This window comes from Saimiri boliviensis, assembly GCF_048565385.1.
Source record: "Saimiri boliviensis isolate mSaiBol1 chromosome 19 unlocalized genomic scaffold, mSaiBol1.pri SUPER_19_unloc_2, whole genome shotgun sequence".
NCBI classification, from domain to species: Eukaryota; Metazoa; Chordata; class Mammalia; order Primates; family Cebidae; genus Saimiri; species Saimiri boliviensis.
Window position 1 is genome coordinate 1,646,925 of NW_027412503.1, and position 20,038 is coordinate 1,666,962.

Sequence of the window (20,038 nt, forward strand, 5' to 3'; positions counted from 1 at the left end):
TTTTCAAATTTTATATAGCAATGATATATTTTAAAGGTTATAAAAATTATACACTTATAGTGTTAAAAAATCCTAGACTGAGGTATTAAATTCTTAAAATTATAGAACTAAAAGACCCCTTGAACATTTCTAAATTACAAAAGCTGGTTATCATATTCATGCTTACACATAAAGACCAAGGAATACTAAAAGTTTCAAAGAGAGTATTTCTTGCTTGATAAAAATCATCCAATTCTAGGATAGTTGATACTCATCAAATATACAAAGTAATAATCACAGAAAAATACTGAATGCTATTAACAGGAATAAAATAGAAGAAAAGCAGAAAAAAATCATATTTTATAAATGAAATGTTAAAAATTATATGAAGTTACTGTTGAAAAATGTGGTGAGGTGACTACTTAAATATATCCTTATTTCAAAGGAAGAAGAATGCCACACATGCAGAGCACTTTTACCAATCAGATTCACTGCATTAGCAGCACCTTCCTTTTAGCGCAAGGATCAGCAAATTAGCACTTGTGGGCCAAATCCAGCCCACTGCCTGTTTTTCTAAGTAAAGTATTTTGGAGCACAGCCATGCTTATTCACTTTATAGTCCGTAGAGTCCATTAGCTGGCTGTGATGTTGCACACCTGTGGTCCCAGCTAGTAGAGAGGCTGAGATGGGAGGATCACTAGAGCCCAGAAAGTCAAGACTGCAGTCAGCCATGATCATGCAATTGCACTCCAGCCTGGGAGACAGAGTGAGACCCTGCCTCAAAAAATAAATATATATAGCCCACAAAGCCAAAAATATTTACTAACTGAGTCTTTGCAGAAAAAGCTGGCCAGCTCCTGGTTTAGTGGATAAAAGATCCTTTGATGTATTTTCATAAAAGTTTTACCCAATGTACTGAAATGTTTATATTAAATATAGATTTCTAACTAGTTTTCCCATCCCGTCCCTAAATTCTAAGTATAATCCTGGTACTCACTCCCAAGTTTATGTTAAATGCTAGCCTATACAAAAAATACTCTTTCTCTTACTTTCTTCTTTTTGTTATTTACATGTTGCTTTGTTTCAAGAAAGAATACAAAAATGCCCTACTAAAGGGATTCTGTTTGTTCACATGCTGCAAGAGGGGAAAAACACAAAGCACATTTTACAGAAAATAATTTGTTACAAGTCAGAACTAAGACATGAAGCCAAGCAGGGCACTCCAGGACTGAATCTGCTGGCTTCTTTAATAGGCTTCTTGCTCTCTTTCTTTCCTGGCAGCTGTGAGTCCCACAGGTAATAGAGTGTCAGTCCCTAAGAGAAACACAACTCCGACATTCATCTTTATCTATTAAGTTCATCTGTCCCAATTCTCTGGATGCTGACTTTCAGTCATTGATGATGATACACATGGACATTTATCATCAACTTTGGATCTTTGACAATTATCATCAACTTTGGATCTTTGACAATTCTTATTATTAAGAGTCAAACTAGTAGGATGCAAGTTATAAATGCTGATTATCCAAATACCTACTCAAAATACCCTGTATGAATATTCCATTAAATATGCATAGAAAAAAATTAGTCATTCCTGCTACTGTTTACTCTTCTGTATTCACCAGAAAATTTCCTATTCCTTCCGCATGTCCAGGTTAAATGCTAGGGTACAATCTGGAAACCAGTGCATCATCTGAGCTTTCTCTCTATCCCCCAAACTTTTCTTATTCGATTATCACTAAATCATATTAACTATACCTCTCTTCTGTCTCTGCTTTATAGTCCCACTGCCATTTGGGACATAAACATTTAGAAAATGGCTTTTATTTAAATAAAAATGGCCAACTATTAATGTTATTTCTTACATAAAAAAAACTTAAGCAAAACAAATGAAAAAGACATAATACCACAAAAAAGGCCAACATTTTTAAATGAGAAACTAAGATTCCTAAGTTTCTTTTTTTTCACCATGCATGGGTGAAAACCTCTCACTACACTGACACTAGTTCAAGGATGTGTGACAAGGAAACTATAGCTGACTACTACTGCAAAAGCTTCCTTTGTCTCCTGGTTTCTTTACATGGTTACCTTCCATCAATCCTTTATGAGGGGTCAGCAAACTACAGGCCACAGGCCAAATCCAGTCTGCCTTATGGCTTTGTAAATAAAGTTTTCTTGGATCTCAGTCATGCCTATTTGCTTACATGTTATCCGTGGTGGTTTTCACACTACAACAGCAGGGTTAACTAGACACAACAGAGACCACATAGTCTAAAATATTTCCCACCTCATCCTTTACAAGAAAAGTTTGCTAACCACTTTTACACCATAACCAGAATGCCTTAATACTCAAATTTAATCTTGTGACTCCCTGACTCAAATTTCTCCAATGAGCCTCTGCAGCAAACACTGCTGGCTCCCTACCAATAGCCTTTCCTTATTCTTTCTTGCCTAAGAAACACAAGTCTATTGGGATGTTTATTATCCCAATTCCCCTCCTCAGCTTCAGAAAGAGAAATGAGTATTCTAAGCTAATCACGTATCTGCTTTCCCAGTGCCTGGTTTTGGGATGTGCATGTGGTTTGACCCATCCAATGAAATGTTACAGGAAGCCCCTTGCATGCTTCTAAGTTTTCTACCCATTTAAAAGACACAGTGAAGAAAAGCAGCCCTTGCGATGTTGTGTTGTGAGAACAAGATGTTTGGAGCTGTTGCGGATTAGCCAACTATGAAAGGAGACATAATAAAACACTGCCAACAACACAGCTGAAAGAGGGACAAGTGGGATCCTGGGATATCACTGAACAACCCAAACAACTCTGATTCCTACTGTTTTAGCCACTGCTCATCTAGTATGTGCAGTCCAAAGCATTCTACTGGTAAAATGCCCATGGCCCACCAGATAAGAGCTATTCATTTCATTCATTCATTCATTCATTCATTCATTCATTCATTCATTCATTCCTTTATTTATGGAGATAAAGTCTTACCCTTTTGCCTAGGCTGGTGTGCAGTGGCACAACAGCTCACTGCAACCTCTAGCTCCCAGGTTCAAGTGATTCTTGTGCCTCAGTCTCCCAATTAGCTGGGATTACACATGCTGGCTACCACACTCGGCTAATTTTTGTATTTTTAGTAGAGATGGGGTTCCACCATGATGACCAAGGCTGAACACCTACTCGTTTCTATAGTATTAAAAAGTCTACTATAAACTTGCCTTAGCTGAGTATTCACCTCACTCCCAACCTCTCATATCTCACACTTTTGGTACTAGCAAAAGTGAACTGCTCACAAACCCTGCAAAGCTCACTCAAGCATCTTGTCTTCTGCACTTGCTGCTCTTCCTCCCAGAGGGAATCGTGTTAGAAGTTCCTTCCGGCAGACACACAATCTTGTTACATCTTCCTTCTGCCAATCATCATTCTTCTGCTTCTTTACCTTGAAACATTCTACTCAGTCTGCATGCTTACCTTCAATCCTACCTACCTTTATTCAAAAAGCTTTCATTCCTCATCAGTTATGTCTGGCACATAATCAATATAATAAATAATCATAATTATAAGTTTCCAGTGGGCATCCAGCACACAGCAAGCCCTGATTAAAGTAGCAAAATAATAAAAAATGATAATCATAATAATGAGCTCCTCTCTGTTTGTATTTTTATTTGTGTTCTGTAGCATTAGAAAAAAATGTATCTAAAAAACATTTCATAGTTATTTGTTAAGCGGACAAGTTAAAACATAAATAAAAATGTTTTTTTTGTCAATTCTGTTGAAAAAGCACAGAAATGAAATAGAGACAATTGTGTTATGAGCACCTTAAAGATCAAAATTACATCAATTTCATCTTTGTCTCCTTGTTATCAAAAGCTCTCTGATAAATAGATGGCTAAATTAAAGGTGTCCTTATACAATCTGGATTGTACAATGTATTAGGTGTCCACATCCAGGTAGCATACTAGCATTTTTGTTATTGTGAAACATTTTCTACTTTTATTATCATCTGCTGAGCCTAGAGTTGGGCAATTTGTATATTTATTATGACAATCTTTTGATGAATGGTAGCCGAGCATCTTGTTCTAACAAAATTACTGTTATCATGACAATTAACCCACAGATAGAAGAACACATCTTGTTCCAACAAAGTAAATATATCTCTTTTCATTTCAAATTAGGAGGAGGGAAGTCAGCAATAGTGAGACCTTGCTGGTACAAGCATAGGTTTCCTGACCAGTGCCTCACAGATTGGTACCAGTCCATGGCCTATTAAGAACCTCACTACACAGGAGGAAGTGAGCAGGAGGCAAACCAAGGAAGTGTCATTTGTATTTACAGCCACACCCCTGGCTCATCTTACTGCCTGAGCTCTGCCTCCTGTTAGATCAGGGACAGCATTAGATCCTCACTGAAGCATGAACCTTGTTGTGAACTGCCCACATGAGGAATCTAGATCATGTGCTGCTTACGAGAATCTAATGTCATATGATCTGTCACTGTCGCCCTTTGTCCCAAGATCAGACCATCTATTTGTAGGAAAAGAAGCTCAGAGCTCCCACTGATTCTACATTACGGTAAGTTGCTAATTATTTCATTATATATTACAATGTATTAATAGTATAAAGTAGCAAAATAAATGTAATGTGATTGAATAATCCTGAAACCACCTCAACCTTTCCCTAGTCCATGGAATAACTGTCTTCCACAAAACCGGTCCCTGGTGCCAAAAAGCCTGGTGACAACTGGCCTAAAGTAACTCACTATCAGAAGTCTTACCTGGATTGCTGTTTTCAGAAAACTTTTTTGACTTCTGTTTTTCTTTGTAGTCCGAAAGTAATTGGCAAATTCTGTGTATAAAAATGTAATAAATAAAAAGACTTTTAATACTGAGATAAAAAATACTTACCAAATGTGAAATGCTTAGAGTAATTCAAACAATATCAGAATATCAGAACTTAACAATATTATTCCATCCACCTATGTGTACATTCTACAAACTTATCATAAACAAGAAAAAGAGTAAAGTGAAATAGTCAGAAATCAAGGGCACTATGACCCAGTAAGTTAACTCGCATTAGTCTGACATAATGTGTACCAACTCTGCCTAAGTCCTAGCTGCATAATGAACAGCTATTTGTTCTTGGACAAGTTGCTCCTCTTGGGCTCAATGTCATCTTCTACAAAATAAGAACTTTGCTGTCTTATTTCACTAGATTGTTATAAAGATTTAACAAGATAACATTTTTTAAAAGCTCACAGAAATATTAAAGCAATGGAATAATCTGTTCCTAAATTTTATGACTGAAATCATGTTGGAATTTCAAATAAAACCCAATCTGTATTTTGTGCATACGTTCCAATATGAAAAGGTTGCTGTTTTCAGGAAATGTTATTAAGTCCTAATTTTGCTTATTAGTTGTCCTACTCTTTGTGGCTCATAGTTCAGGGCATCTCAACTATTTCACAGTTTGTAACTAAATTTATTGATAAATAACTCCTTAAAGTAGATGACATGATTGTCCACTATTATGGAGTCTATCAATCACACTAAGGACAGAAAAACCAATGGATGTTAAGACCTGGCTGGGACCAATGATCCTTCCCTATAGACTCAAACTCTCAAACAGCAGATGTTTGTCAGGATGATGCTTTATATCCATGTTCATCTCCAGCTGACATGAGAGACCAAAACCCTACTTTCATTTATTTTTAGGTTCCATGAAGAAGTTGCAAGATACATACTAACAACATATTTTGCACACAACACCACACACATTATTCAGTTCCAGTGTTATCTCATAGACCACCTTACATGACTATTTTTGCAGTACAAATAACAACTTCAATATTTTGGTGACACCCATTTTGCTTTGAATCACTCTGTTGCATTATAGCTAGTCAGCAAACAGTCAAATGACCTTCCACTGACTGTGTAAAATATGGAATGCTTCAAAAATCTGTGTGGCCTCCTTATGCAGGAAGCCATGCTATTTTTCTCTTTATTGTTTCAATTTGAGAATGTGTGCTGCTGAAGCAAACAGAAAGTTCTACTTTTACACGTGATTAGAAAGAACTTACAGAGTACCTACATAAATTGGTTATGAGTAACATATAAGCAGGGAATAATACACTGCAGAAGGCCGCAGGAGGCCTCTGAGGAGGAAGGCCTCTTCATGCCTCATGCTCCAGTGCAGGGTGACCTTGGCTCTGTTACCATAAACATGGTGCTCAAGGCTATAAAAACCCTTCGTAGAACTATGATGTAGCCAGACTTGTGGGCTCCTTGTAAGGTCTGTGTTCCATCAGCTGTACTTAGATAACAAGCTAAAGATAACCACATGTTCTTCTTTTGTGAAACCCCCAAACTGCCACTGTTATCAATCCTTAGAATGACACACCACTTCCCGTTCACTGATTCAGTTCTGGCTCACTGGTTCACTCCACCATCATCCTCTCCCCACCATTACTCCACCCCTACCCTGTAGATCAAAGTGATTGTAACCAATAAATAGAGTGGATGGTCAGAGCTCAGGGCCTTCACTGTCACCTCCAAAGTAATAAGTGATGGCCCTCTGGTCCCATCATCTCTCTTCATCTTTCTTTTTCTCATTCCTTTGTTGCCACCAAACTCAGGGTACCCACAGGTGATGTAGGGGTGGCTCCCTACATTCTGGTGCCCAATGTGGGGCTCATGGAGCCCTACATTCTGGCACCCAACGTGTGGGGCTTATGGATCCCTATGTTCTGGCACCCAGTGTGCAGGGCTCATGGATTCCCTACATTCAGTGATGAGACATGGACAAGGTATGGCTCTGTTAAGTCCAACTAACCTACTTGAGATTCTGAGAATTCTCTTCAATAGCTTCCTGTGAGGTAGAATTTGAAAATATTTTTAAATATTGAGGTAGAGTTGCAAGTAGCTTGGGCAATTTTCATTATTATTTAAAACAGATCAGTCAAGGGGCCAATCACAACTGGGAGTCCGCCGCTTCTGGGAAGGTAAATATGGGATTTTCTACTGCCTCAGGTATTATACAGGATATAAAGGTGCATGAGGGTACAGAACTGGTAGCAAAGAAGAAAGAAACACTCATCTCTTCCTGCCACATTATTTCAACCTCTCTGACCATTTAGAACAAGCCCAATGAATATCTGCTACAGAAAAGACCAAAAAAGGCCTGAAAGGATCTCTTACCATGAAGGTCTCAGCTAAGTCTAGGCTGAATATGGGGGAGATGGTCAATTAGCTCATTTTGTGTGTGGATAAAGTCACATTGCCAGAGAATGGTGCTGGTGCTTTGGGAATAATGGCTGAGCATATAAGCATAGGTATGTGAATTTAAAAAACGCTGTAACTTCAACATCTTTGTATGAATCACCATGAAGACCTGAGGGCTCTGAATCAGTAAGGGCATCTTGGTGTCAAAGATCAACCATTACCAGGCAGCAGGACCAGTTTCAGGGGCAAAAATGCAACAGAATCAACAGAAACAACAGAATGATTGGAGTGCCCTTTGTTTCTAGTCCTTCTGATTTGATAAAAGGGATTGTCTTCCTTGGATTTAGTAAATCCCTTTGGTTCTTGAAAAATTCAAAGAGTATGGAAGAGATAGTCTTCAGAAGACAGTAAATGACTTTCTGATAAACTGGACATTTCAAGACCCAAATAACTAATCAAAAAAAAAAAAAAAAAAGAAAAAAGAAAGATGTGACACTATTTTTTATCTCATTCATAGGTGTTATACTTGGATGAAATGAACAATGTTGGAATCTGTAAACATAAAGGTCTTACAAGTCCTGAGATAAAGAATCCTGCACACACTGGTACTTCTAACCGGTCTACCTTTTGCTTGATTTCTAGCTGATGCAGGGGACTAACTCATTGCCACTTTAAAACTACCCAAACCAAACTACTACATCTCACTTGATATATAAGACACAGTTGTTGTAATTATTTTAAGCCTTAATTTAGTGTTAACTAGACTTTTCATGTAAACACTTACATATTATGTTGACTAGACACAGCATAATCCCTGGCAGTTTTTCCAGATTTATCTTGACAAAATGCATCAATATCTTGATCAAGTAGAAGGCCAACCATACTTGCTGATCCACAACATACGGCAAGTATAAGCACAGTCCTAAAATGACAGAGAGGTAATTTTTCCCTAACTGTAATAAAGTTGTAAGCTAATCTGGCATACTTTACCCATTTAGTATCTTGCCTGTCAATGCAGAATTAAACATTTGCATGCACTAAAAGACATAAGCATCTTGGGTGCTCAAGTGTTAATCTCTGTAAAATACCACCAAAGTTAAAAGGAAGGGACAAAAAGAAAACCTCTTATCTCAGTGGGTGTTAAATAGTAGAAGCTGCTAATTTAAAGGCCTTTGATGGGCAAGAAACTATGCTAGGGCCACTTATCTGAAGTGAACAAAGATTTAAGTAAAGATTTCCTTCCCGCTTCCCGAGACTGATATACGGTAACAGAAAATCAGCTGTGGGGTCACATAAGAGCTATCTGCATGCTGAAAGCAGTAATATTAATAAGAATGGTGAAAACAGTAGTCATAATAGTTTCAGTTAATGATGCCAACAAGCATGTGCTGGGCACTGAATTAAATGCCGCACACACACATCTTTCTTACTTATGCACAGGCAATTTTGAAGGAGATATTCTCCTCCTTTTCATATATGACAACACATTTAGTGGTAAATAACATTGCCAAGGTCACACACCTATCAAGTAAGAAAGCTAGGAATTAAACCCAGTCTTGTGTGAATCCGAAGCCTAGCTCTTTTCTCTTATCACCCACCTACACCTTGCCTTCATTAAAGGAACAGTGTACCCACTTAAAACTATCTCTACTTCCTCTCTCCATACCAATTAAAAATAAGGCCAGGCACAGTGGCTCACACCTGTAATCCCAGCACTCTGGGAGGCCGAGGCAGGTGGATCACAAGGTAAAGAAATTGAGACCATCCTGACCAACATGGTGAAACCCAGTCTCTACTAAGAAATACAACAATTAGCTGGGCATGGTGAAGCGTGCTTATAATCTCAGCTACTCAGGAGGCCGATTCAGGAAAATTGCTTGAACCTGGGAGGTGGAGTTTGCAGTGAGCAGAGATGGTACCACTGCACTCCAGCCTGGTGCCTGGTGACAGAGCGAGACTCTGTCTCAAAAATAAACAAACAAACAAATAAATAAATAAATAATCAAAACATCAAAATACACTGGAATTAAAACAAAAGCTGATGAACTTACAGTATGTGGGAATAGCAATTAATTGTCTTGGAGGCATAAGCTAACATTTATATTCTTCAAAGAAAGCAACTCATCACAGAGTTATTCAAAAGACAAAATGATTATCAACTCCTATTTATGTTTAATAAAGTGTATTAGTGGAAAAGCATATAAGACATAGAGATTAAAAACTACTAGAAAGAGTTAAGTTCAATACTAAGTCATAAATAAACTAAAAGTTAAAGTTCACACTTCATGAGACAAATATGAAATCCATTTAGCTAACATAAATCATATAACCAAAAATGTCACATAATAACATCAGCCAGTGTAGTAAGAGGAATCCCACTAAAACTGTTCTTTATGTTGCCCAGTCTAATTGTTTTTCTACTTAACTGATTTGTTGATCCTGATCACTATGTTGCAATAAGTTAATCTTATAAATGTTTATGACTTGAGTGACTGCTATCATTCTACAACACAGAGATTAAAAAAAATAACTATACCTTCCAAATTTATCAATTGCATTTACATTAGCTTTTTTCTTGATTAAAAATTTCATCATTTTCTCTTTTTGTCCATATACAGCAAGTGAAAGTGGCGTGAGGCCACACTGTAAAACAATAAAAGCAAAAATGATATTTGATTCAAAAAATTATGTACTTCTCAACTGAACTGGAAACTATATAAGATCCTATAAACTTACACTCATAGAAAGTAAACAAATTATAGTCACTTCCTTCTTACTCTTCGGTGCTTTCTCACACACTACTCTTTCCCTTGGAGACACCTCTCTTCTGCCTCAACACATTAACTCTGATCATCTCAAAAACTCAGTTTAAACACTTACTGGTTCCAGGAATCTTTGCTTCTATGCCAGCGTTTGGCATGGTATTATTGGATGATAATATTTTTTCCATCTAAACAAAGAGCTGTATCTTTTAGCTCTATATTCTCAAACTCTAAGACAAATTGTTGGGTATAAAGCAAGAATTTGTAAAATATTTCTTTAGTTTCATGTTTTACCAAAAGATCAAGCTCCAATGTGCAATAAATATTGCTACTAAGTCTCATACTGCCCATTTCAACAATTTTTCCAATATGTATTCATTTAAAATCAATTTGTATTTAAGTTTTCCAGATTGGTAACTAAATAAATAATCAGTTCACAGAACTAGTGAAACCAAATTTACAGAATCCCTACATGTAGTCTCAATAACTCCATGGTTTTCAGTGTTTAAAACTGCCATCCTGATTAAGCAAATGCTCTACAAACATTTTATTTTTTATTATTTATTGTACTTTAGGTTCTGGGGTGCATGTGCAAATCATGCAGGATTGTCGCATAGTTACAAACATGGCAAGGTGGTTTGCTGCCTTCATCCCCCTATCTCCTCTATCTTGTATTTCTCCCCTCATTATCCCTCCCTACCCTCCCCATGCCCCTGCTGTCCCTCTCCTAGACCCCTTCAACTGACCACAGTCTCTGATGCTCCCCTCCCTGTGTCCATGTGTTCTCATTGTTCAACACCCACCTTTGAGTGATAATATGTGGTGTTTGGTTTCCTGTTCTTGTGTCTGTTTGCTAAAATGATGGTTTCCAGAGTCATCCATGTCCCTACGAAGGACATGAACTCATCATTTTTTATGGCTGCATAGTATTCCACGGTGTATATGTGCCACATTTTGTTTATCCAGTCTATAATTGATGGACATTTGGGTTGGTTCCAGGTCTTTGCTATTGTAAACAGTGCCACAATGATCATATGTGTGCATTTGTCTTTATAATAGAGCAATTTATAATTCTTTGGGTATATACCCAGTAATGAGATTGCTGGGTCAAATGGAATTTCTATTTCTAGGTCCTTGAGAAATTGCCACACTGTTTTCCACAATGGTTGAACTAATTTGCAATCCCACCAACAGTGCAAAAATGTTCCTATTTCTCTACATCCTATCCAGCATCTGTTGTCTCCAGGTTTTTTAAAGATCACCATTCTAACTGGTGTGAGATGGTATCTCAATGTGGTTTTGATTTGCATTTCTCTAATGACCAGTGCTGATGAGCATTTTTTAATACGTTTGGTGGGCTCATATATGTCTTCTTTTGTAAAGTGTCTGTTCATATCCTTTGACCACTTTTGATTGGGTTTGTTTGTTTTCTTATAAATCTGTTTTATTTCTTCGCACATTCTGGATATTAGTCTTTTGTCAGATGGGCAGATTGCAAAATGTTTTTCCCATTCTGTTGGTTGCCAGTTCACTCTAATGATTGTTTCCTTTGCTGTACAGAAGCTCTGGAGTTTAATTAGATTCCATTTGTCTATTTTGGCTTTTGTTGCCATTGCTTTTGGTGTTTCAGCCATGAAGTCCTTGCCTACGCCTATGTCCTGAATGGTTTTGCCTAGGTTTTCTTCTAGGGTGTTTATGGTGTTAAGACTTATGTTTAGATTGTTAATCCATCTGGAATTAATTTTAGTGTAAGGTGTCAGGAAGGGGTCCAGTTTCTGCTTTCTGCACACTGCTAGCCAGTTTTCCCAATACCATTTAGAGAGATACTGGATAGTCTATAATAAAGCTTCAATTGATCAAAGAAGTTTAGAACTTGCTACAATTCTAACTGAGAAAACTCTGATCTTACTAACAACTTACTGAGCTAAGCACTTGAATGGTAACAAAGAGACACAAAATCCTGAGAGGACCATCCTCTACTTATTGAAGACTACTCACTGCAAATTTCTAAAGACCTTCTGAATGGCAGTGAATAACTGATGTTAGGAGAAGGTATTATTCCGTAAGCTGATTGATACTGCCAATAATATTCATTTTAACATCCCAACCACAGAGATAAAAGTCAGATTAGGCCAGCAATGGTGGCACACACCTGTAATCCTAGCATTTTGAAAGCCTGAAGCAGGTGAATCACTTGAGCCCAGGAGTTCAAGACTGGCCTGGGCAACATGGCAAAAAACTCATCTCTACTTCAGAAAAAAAATATATATACTAAAACTGAGGTTGAAGGACCACCTGAGCTTGGGGAGGTCAAGGCTGCAGGGAGCTGTGATCACACTACTGCACTCCAGCCTTGCAGAGACCTTGTCTCCCACCCCCCAAAAATGTCAAACTAGTATTATGGGAAATGAAAGATATAAAGGAATTAGCACATATCCAACTCCAACTGCAACTATTCTAGAGATCTTAAGTTTCTGAGATGTAAGAATTTATATATTACACGTATTTATTCAGTGATTCCTCAGCAGGAGTGTATCCAGATTTTGAGGAATTTGTCATCATTGTTTAGAGCAAGGTCTCATTATGTTGTCCAGGCTAGACTCAAACTCCTGAGCTCAAGCAATTTTCCCCCTCAGCCTCCCCAGCAGCTGAGACTACAGCCATTCACCACCATGCCTGGCTTCAAGGAAACCTTTTGAAACATACATGTCCAGGATTTATTAGACTTACTTTATGAAAATCTGCAGGGGAGAGCCTAGACTTGTAGATTATTTAAAATTTTTCCTCAGGTTACTGAGATGCACAATTCTAGCTGAAAACTAGTGCAATAGATAATTACTTCGGTGTCCTCTCTTAGCCACATGACCAATTCCCTTTATCATTTGAGGATTTGGCCAAAAAGAGAAAAGAGTAGGAGAGAGATTCATTTGCTGAAAACACCACATAATTTTCCCAGGGAAGAGAAGAACAGGGTCTAGTAAACTCAAAGTCCAACTTCATCTTGTTATTTATAAGCTCCTTATCTCCCACCTTCCCATCAAGACATTCTAGATTAGAAAGCAGAATTGAGACTCTAGTTGGCTATTTCTACCAGAAGAGGATCATGAGTCAGTTAAGTACCTGTTACTCCCTCTGCTCAAGGGTTTCCCACTACATTACCCCCTATTCACTGCCAATCTGGTTCCTCAGAGGCCTCCTAACATTGATCTCCAGGCAATTTATAACTAACTCCCTCTCCCAAACTGAAAACTCATTCTCTAAAACTGAAGAGAACTCTGTCTCACCATACAAAAGAAACGAATGAATACCACCACACACACACACACACACACACACACACACACACACACAACCGTTTCATGGTCTTTCCCCTCCATTACCTAATTTCCAAACTAGCCTTGATATTTCTGATTGCTCTTTTCTCCCCTTTCCATTTCTCCCTCATGAGCAATCAGAGCTACCCTAAGCCTTGCCACTCAAGATACATCACTTCATATCGATTACTTTTCTTAGAAATTTGCCAAAGCAGCAGGATTTCTATTCACTGAAACATGTTTTTGTTTTCTTGGAGTTTTAATGTAAAACTTATTTCCAGGGCAAATTTTACTATTTTACAGTCATTAGGAAAAATAAACAAACAAACAAACAAACAAAAAACCTGGGAAAGAAAAATTGGAAAAAGCAATAAGTATTACCTTTTACAATGTCAGTGTTTTCAAAAAAAGAAATTTACCACAAGTACATTTTTAAAAAAGCTGTACCCTCTAATTCTTCTTTAAATTTAACAATATTTAAAATAAAATCTTAGACAATTAAGTCATTTCAAAATATTTTCATTCAGGTACGCTTGAGCTTCCAAATACAGAAAACTAACCCTTACACAGGAGGTCGGTGTTAAAACAATCACATTTCAGTATTTTGAAAATAAAATGGATAGATCTATACCTTGTTTTTTGCTTCAATATCAGCACCGTATAAAAGCAGTGCTTTGGCCAGTAATTTGTCTTCATTGTAGACCGCATAGTGTAGCGCGGTATTGCCATACACATCCGGAAGGTCTGGGTCAGTGCCATGTTCTAGCAACGTTAACACACATTCATCTTCTTGGCACTGTACGGCCTGTCAGTATTAGACCAAAAACAAATCATAAATCCTAGGAACTCAAAAGAAATATTCCACAGGTTTCACCAACTAGCTATATTTAAATGAGAAAACTCATCTTTATTCTACATATTGAAATCAAATCCATCTCGTGCCGATACAGTCGGCTACTGCATACCTTTATTAGAGCTGTCCTCTTTTTGCTGTCAAAGGCATGAAGTTCACATCTTCTGTACAGCAAGAGTTTTACTATTTCTGAATTCCCATTGGCAGAGGCCAAATGGAGGGCAGTTCTATGGGAGTGAGAAGACTTTTTAGGAAATTGTAGTGCACTATCTACAGCCACCTCAGCAATTCATGTCATTGCAAACACTGAACAGTCTGCTATTACTCTGCCTTCAAAACAAACATTGCATTTTCCTTTGAAGAAAGTATACTATTTATTACCCCTCCTTACTCACTGTATGAGTGAAAGAGCAGCCTATTTGAACAGAAAGAGCATAGCCCTTGGATTCCATTCAACTTGGGCTGGAATCCTCTTTCCGCTCTGTCACTTCCTAGATGTTGCTTAGCCTTTTTGTATCTCAATTTCCTCAACAATAAAATGGGAATGAAAATAGTAACTTTCTCAGAGAAAACCACTGTAATACTTAATGAGACTCTACACAAAAGACAGAGAATAGTTCCTAACACAACAGCTCAATTGCTAGATATTATAATTTTTACTACTACTACTGGAGACATGTGAATTGAGTGAGATAATACAATTATACCTACACTTTGAGGTATTTTTTAAGGATTACAGGTAACATTCTATTTTAGTGATTCTAAGATGATTCCACGTTTGAACATTTCTTACACTGGAATGTCACTTGTAATTCATGATTTACTATAACTGTAATTGGCAGCATTTAAATAATTCTCTTATTGGGACGTAAAATAATGAGGCATCTTACAATGCCTGGTGCCTTACATTAGCTAGGCCATGTTATAATATAAGAGGTCTGGCACAGTTCTAGTCCAATGACTGGCATTTAGATGAAATAAGAAGGCTGAGGTGAAAACAAAAACAAATTTCTAAAATAAACTAATTCTTACTTTGGTTTTCAAAAAACTTTAAGCCAAAGAATACTTGCGATTTAAATGACTAAGTATGTCTCATTTTTTTCAATACTCAGAATTACAGAATGTATGTAAATCAGGTATTTCTAATCATTAATATTAGGATTTAAGACTATTAGCAATTTTCTTTTTTAAAAAAGGATTTGGAAAACTATTTGTGGAGTTTCTTCAACGTTTACATCCAGTGATACCTGTGCAGGATGCGCAGTTTTTTTACATAGGTAAATGTGTGCCAAGGGGGGTTGTACAGATTGTTTCATCACCCAGATATGAAGCCGACTACCTGTTCCTATTTCCTGCTGCTTTCCCTCCTCCCAACCCCCACCGTCTGATAGGCCCAGTGTGTGCTGCTCCCCTGTAGGTGTCTGTGTGTTCTCATCATTTAGCTCTCACCTGTAAGTGAGAACATGTGGTATCTGGTGTTTTCTGTTCCTGTGTTAGTTTGCTAAGGATAATGGCCTCCAACATCATCCATGTCCCTGTAAAGGACATGCTCTCATTCTTTTTTTGTGGCTGCTGTTTATGTATCCCATTTTAGTTCTTAAAAGTACTAAAACAGTCTTTATCCAAGATTGTTATAAATTTTAAAGGACAATTAAAGGTTATCTTTTTACTATTTCTACCTTCAGAAACGCTTTTGTTTGAAAGGAGAGAGGAAAAACTTCAATTGAGATTAAGTTCTAATACCCCAATTTTAAATATCTCAGTTTGCCCAGCCCCAGCATGTAAACATGAAGTTTTCAAAGATGAAGGACACTGAGAGGGAGTAGAACATGCCTGCCACGTAATAGGTGCGAGACAGTAGAATATGCCTGCCACAAAATAGGTGTCTGGCTTATGTTTGATGAATAAATAGATTGAAAGGATACAGCTGGTGAGTTCAATATTTAAAAAAAAAACTCCTGTAGAGGAATACATTTGTAATAGTAATAATCAGTTATATTTGCTCTTTTAATTTTCATATATAACTAAAGTAAAACCATTAATCCACAGTTTTTACACATTATATATAAGGAGAAGATAAATATATAATAAAATGAATATACAATAAAATCTACTGGAACAGGTAAACAGATTCCCTCTACTTCTGGATAGGGTAAAAGTTTACAGAAGATACCCATCCACAGAAATAAAAATAAATAATAGAATGTGAGAAACTATTTGTATCTATGCAAGTAGCATATTTCTTCTCTTCCCAAGGATTATTTCATGACTACTGAAACTTAACTAAAACTTTTGAGATGTTCATTGCAGAAATCACAGATAAGAGAAAGGGAAAAACTTCACTCACAAATCCCCAGAAATAAATTTGATCGTATTTTCTACATCTTTTCAGCTAACACAAAAGCAGATTGTTGGTGTATATGTAAAACAGATTTTTTTTCCTCACTTTATATACCAAATTACATCTTTGCATGTCAACATATCTCTATCTATTGACGCCCTCAATGGTTACATATTATTCCATGCCATGGATGCACTGAAATTTGTTCATAAAATCTTCATATGAGTTCTTCTCAATACATTGCTATTATAAGCAATACAAAAAAAAGATGTAAACATTTATTAAAGCTATTTCAGAATAATGAAATTGATGAGTAAAAGGTATATACATTTTAAAAATAGAGTTCTTACCAACAAAGTATCTATTTGAAAAGTCACAGCAACTTAAACTTTAAGCAACTGTGTAAATACCACTGTTCTTCATCCTCACACACTTTGTGGATAGAAAACCATATTCCATTACCCCCCCCCCTTTTTTTTTTTTTTTTTTTTTTTTTTTTGAGAGGGAGTCTCGCTGTGTCCCCAGACCACAGTGCAGTGGCACAATCTTGGCTCACTGCAACCTAGGCCTCCCAGGTTGAAGCAGTTCTCCTGCCTCAGTCTCCCAAGTATCTGAGATTACAAGTACTCGCCACCAGGCCCAGGTCCAGCAAAGTTTTGTATTTTTAGTAGAGACAGGCTTTCACCATGCTGGCCTGGCTGGTCTCAAATTCTGAAATCATGATCCACCTTCCTTGACCTCCCAAAGTGCTGAGGTTACAGGCATGAATCACTGCACCTGGCTTGTCATTCCTCTTCTAACTTAAATTAGAATTAGAAAACAGTATTTTCTAATTCTGTTAGAAATTAGAAAATATTTTCTCATTTCTAAACAGTATTTTCTAATTTCTGTGAAATAGAAAACAGTATTTCATTCCTCCTCTAGCTTAAATTCCTTCTCTTACCAGAACACTATGTTTTCCTAAGTGCGTCGATCACTGGTAGACATACAAAGAAATTACTTTGCCCAATTTTAAATTGAGTTTATTTAGTTGTCTTTTGGTTGACTTGAAAGAATTCTCTGTAAAATGAAAATACATGTTTTGTAAAGATGTTGGACCTCTGTTAATGTTTTTTTTATATACGGATGTTTTTTATTTTGCCAAGCCAACCTTCAGAATACTTGCTTTGGGAGGTTCTTAGGAAGGTCATTGTGAACATAAAAATACATCTGCATATATAGGCCAGTCACAGTGGCTCACAACTGTAATCTCAGCACTTTGGGAGGCCAAGGCAGGTGGATCACAAGTTCAAGAGTTCAAGACCAGCCTGGCCAAGATGATGAAACCCATCTCTACTAAAAATACAAAAACAAATAGCCGGGCATGGTGATGGGCACCTGTAATCCCAGCTACTCGAGAGGCTGAGGCAGAGAATTGCTTAAACCTGGGAGACAGAGGTTGCAGTGAGCCGAGATCACACCACTATACTCCAGCCTGGGGGACAAAGACTTCACCTAAATATTTATATATGCATATATAAATAGGCATTTGTGTTTTTTTTTTCTGGTACTTTTCACCTTTTGTGTATTTAAAGTTTTTTACTCTATAGTGCAGGAATTTATTTTTGTCACATAAAAACCTAGCTAGGTTTCTCCAAACAGCCTGCATTTCACTTAGGAATAATTAAGTTTTTTACTAATATAAAACATCACCTTTATCAAGGACTAAATTCTTACATACATTTGACTATTTCTGGATTTCCTATTCTGTTCTGCTCATTTATGTCTTTTCAGCTGTTAGTAAACAATTTGTGGAAATAGCACATGCAAATTTTGACATCTGGAAAGCAAATCTTTTTCTATTCTGCTACAAAAAAATTAATTTATCACAGTAACAGACAGCATGCCTAATTTAAAAATGCTAAAACTTTGCTATTTTCATTTGGTTTAGGTCCAAGTGATAAATACAGAAAGAGCTCATATCTTTTTTTTTAGATTTTTTAATTGCATTTTACGTTTTGGGATACATGTGAAGAACATGCAAGACTGTTGCATAGGTACACACATGGCAGTGTGGTTTGCTGCCTTCCTTCCGCTCACCTGTATCTGTCATTTCTCCCCATGCTATCTCTCCCCACCTTCCCAACCCCCGTCCCGCCCCCATTTCCCCCCAACGGACCCCAGTGTGTAGTGCTCCCCTCCCCGTGTCCATGTGTTCTCATTGTTCAACACCTGAAGAAAGAGCTCATATCTTGAGAGAAATGAGTCTTCCTATTCAAAGACACAAACCATCTTCCCATTTATTTTCCTTCTAAGGTTTCTCAGTAAATAACATATTTACATAGGATACATTGATATGAAACACATATTGAATTTTATTTGAAGAATATTTAGCCAGAAGTTGATATACTATGGAACTTAGTTCTCAATATATACCTTTCTATAATGTATATGACATTGTTTTAAAATGTGTACATTAAAAATAATCCACTGCAACGATTTAGTTTTGCGAGGTACATCACTTTAAGACAGTCTATTAGTGTTCTACGAGGGAAATTATAATTTGATTGGAAATCAGTTAAAGTTTTGTTTTCACGTTGCTGCTCATAAAGAGGCCTGTGCCCTGACCCCTCTGAGGTTCCCACAGCCAGGACGGTGTGGGGCCTGCAGAGACGATAAAGCCGGGCACCCCGCCACCGCCCCCACACCAGTAGGGCACATCCCCACCGTCCCGCCTCCTCTCAGCGAGGCCCAGTTACCTTTGTTCCGTGTCCGTCTCGTTCACGTCAGTGCTCCTGAGCATGACGATGAGATCGGCTCTGGGGACTTTACCCCACCAGGCGGCTCTGTGGAGCTGGTCCAGGTCTTCTCGCCGGACCTGGTACCTTGGCTCCTCGAAGGCACCGTCGTCATAGTGTGCCCAAGTGCCCACGTTGCTCTTGCCGCTCCCCCTGCAGCAGGAGAAGCAGTGGCAGCACCATTTGCCCATCCTGCTCCTGAGACCAAAGGGCTTCTTCATAGCGGAGGCAGCCGGCTTTGAACAAACCTCAGCCACCATCTGCTTTTAACAGCCAGGGGAGGCCAGTAGTAGCGGGCAGATCGCCTCTACGAACCAGCTTGACCGACTAGCAGGAAACTCCGGGTTTCCAACCTGGTGGAAGAGAAAGGTCAATCCCAGCCCGAACCTGCCCACCCCAGGAGGGGAGCCCAGCCCAGCCCAGCCCACCCAGGGAAAGCCCACGCCCACCCAGGGAGAGCCCACTCCAACCCAAGGAAACACCCAGCCCGGCCAGGGGAATGCCAAGCTCAGCAGATAAAAGGTCAGGCCCAGCCAAGGAATGAGAGGGAGGAAACGTCAGTCAAAGCTAGGAACACGGAGCCAAGCGAGGAACACCACGCTAAGCCAGGAACAGCAAAGCCAAGCCACCGCGACAGGCAAGCCAAGCCGTTATGCGCGTGCGGCGTGCTCGAGGCCACGCTTCTACAGGCGAGCCGCAGCGTGCGGCATGCGCGTGTCCCAGCCTCCGCGGGCGAGCCCCAGCGTGCGGCGTGCGCGTGTCCCAGCCTCCGCGGGCGAGCCCCGGCGTGCGGCGTG

General features: G+C 38.3%; 1 protein-coding gene and 1 non-coding gene across 2 annotated transcripts; both read right to left on the bottom strand.

Moving 5' to 3' along the window:
* Window positions 1-1,225: 1,225 nt before the first annotated feature.
* Window positions 1,226-19,569, bottom strand: LOC141583255 (putative POTE ankyrin domain family member M). Its single transcript, XM_074392540.1, has 7 exons — window positions 19,203-19,569; window positions 14,236-14,350; window positions 13,902-14,075; window positions 9,731-9,837; window positions 7,979-8,116; window positions 4,752-4,822; window positions 1,226-1,293 (listed from the first exon to the last, which is right to left on the bottom strand). Exons 1-7 carry the CDS (start codon window positions 19,499-19,501, stop codon window positions 1,226-1,228), a joined length of 972 nt encoding a protein of 323 aa, XP_074248641.1. The 5' UTR covers window positions 19,502-19,569.
* LOC141583295 (U6 spliceosomal RNA) lies at window positions 5,909-6,012 on the bottom strand. The gene has a single exon (XR_012515973.1). It is a non-coding gene; the product is annotated as a U6 spliceosomal RNA (small nuclear RNA).
* Window positions 19,570-20,038: the final 469 nt, after the last annotated feature.

Excerpts from the sequence above, each read along its gene's own strand:
- LOC141583255 (XM_074392540.1), bottom strand. The coding sequence starts at position 19,501 with ATGGTGGCTGAGGTTTGTTCAAAGCCGGCTGCCTCCGCTATGAAGAAG. Across the intron at positions 14,076-14,235 it reads AGAGGACAGCTCTAATAAAG|GCCGTACAGTGCCAAGAAGA; the intron begins GTATGCAGTAGC and ends TAATACTGACAG. Across the intron at positions 4,823-7,978 it reads GTGTCTAGTCAACATAATAT|AATTTGCCAATTACTTTCGG; the intron begins GTAAGTGTTTAC and ends TTTTATACACAG.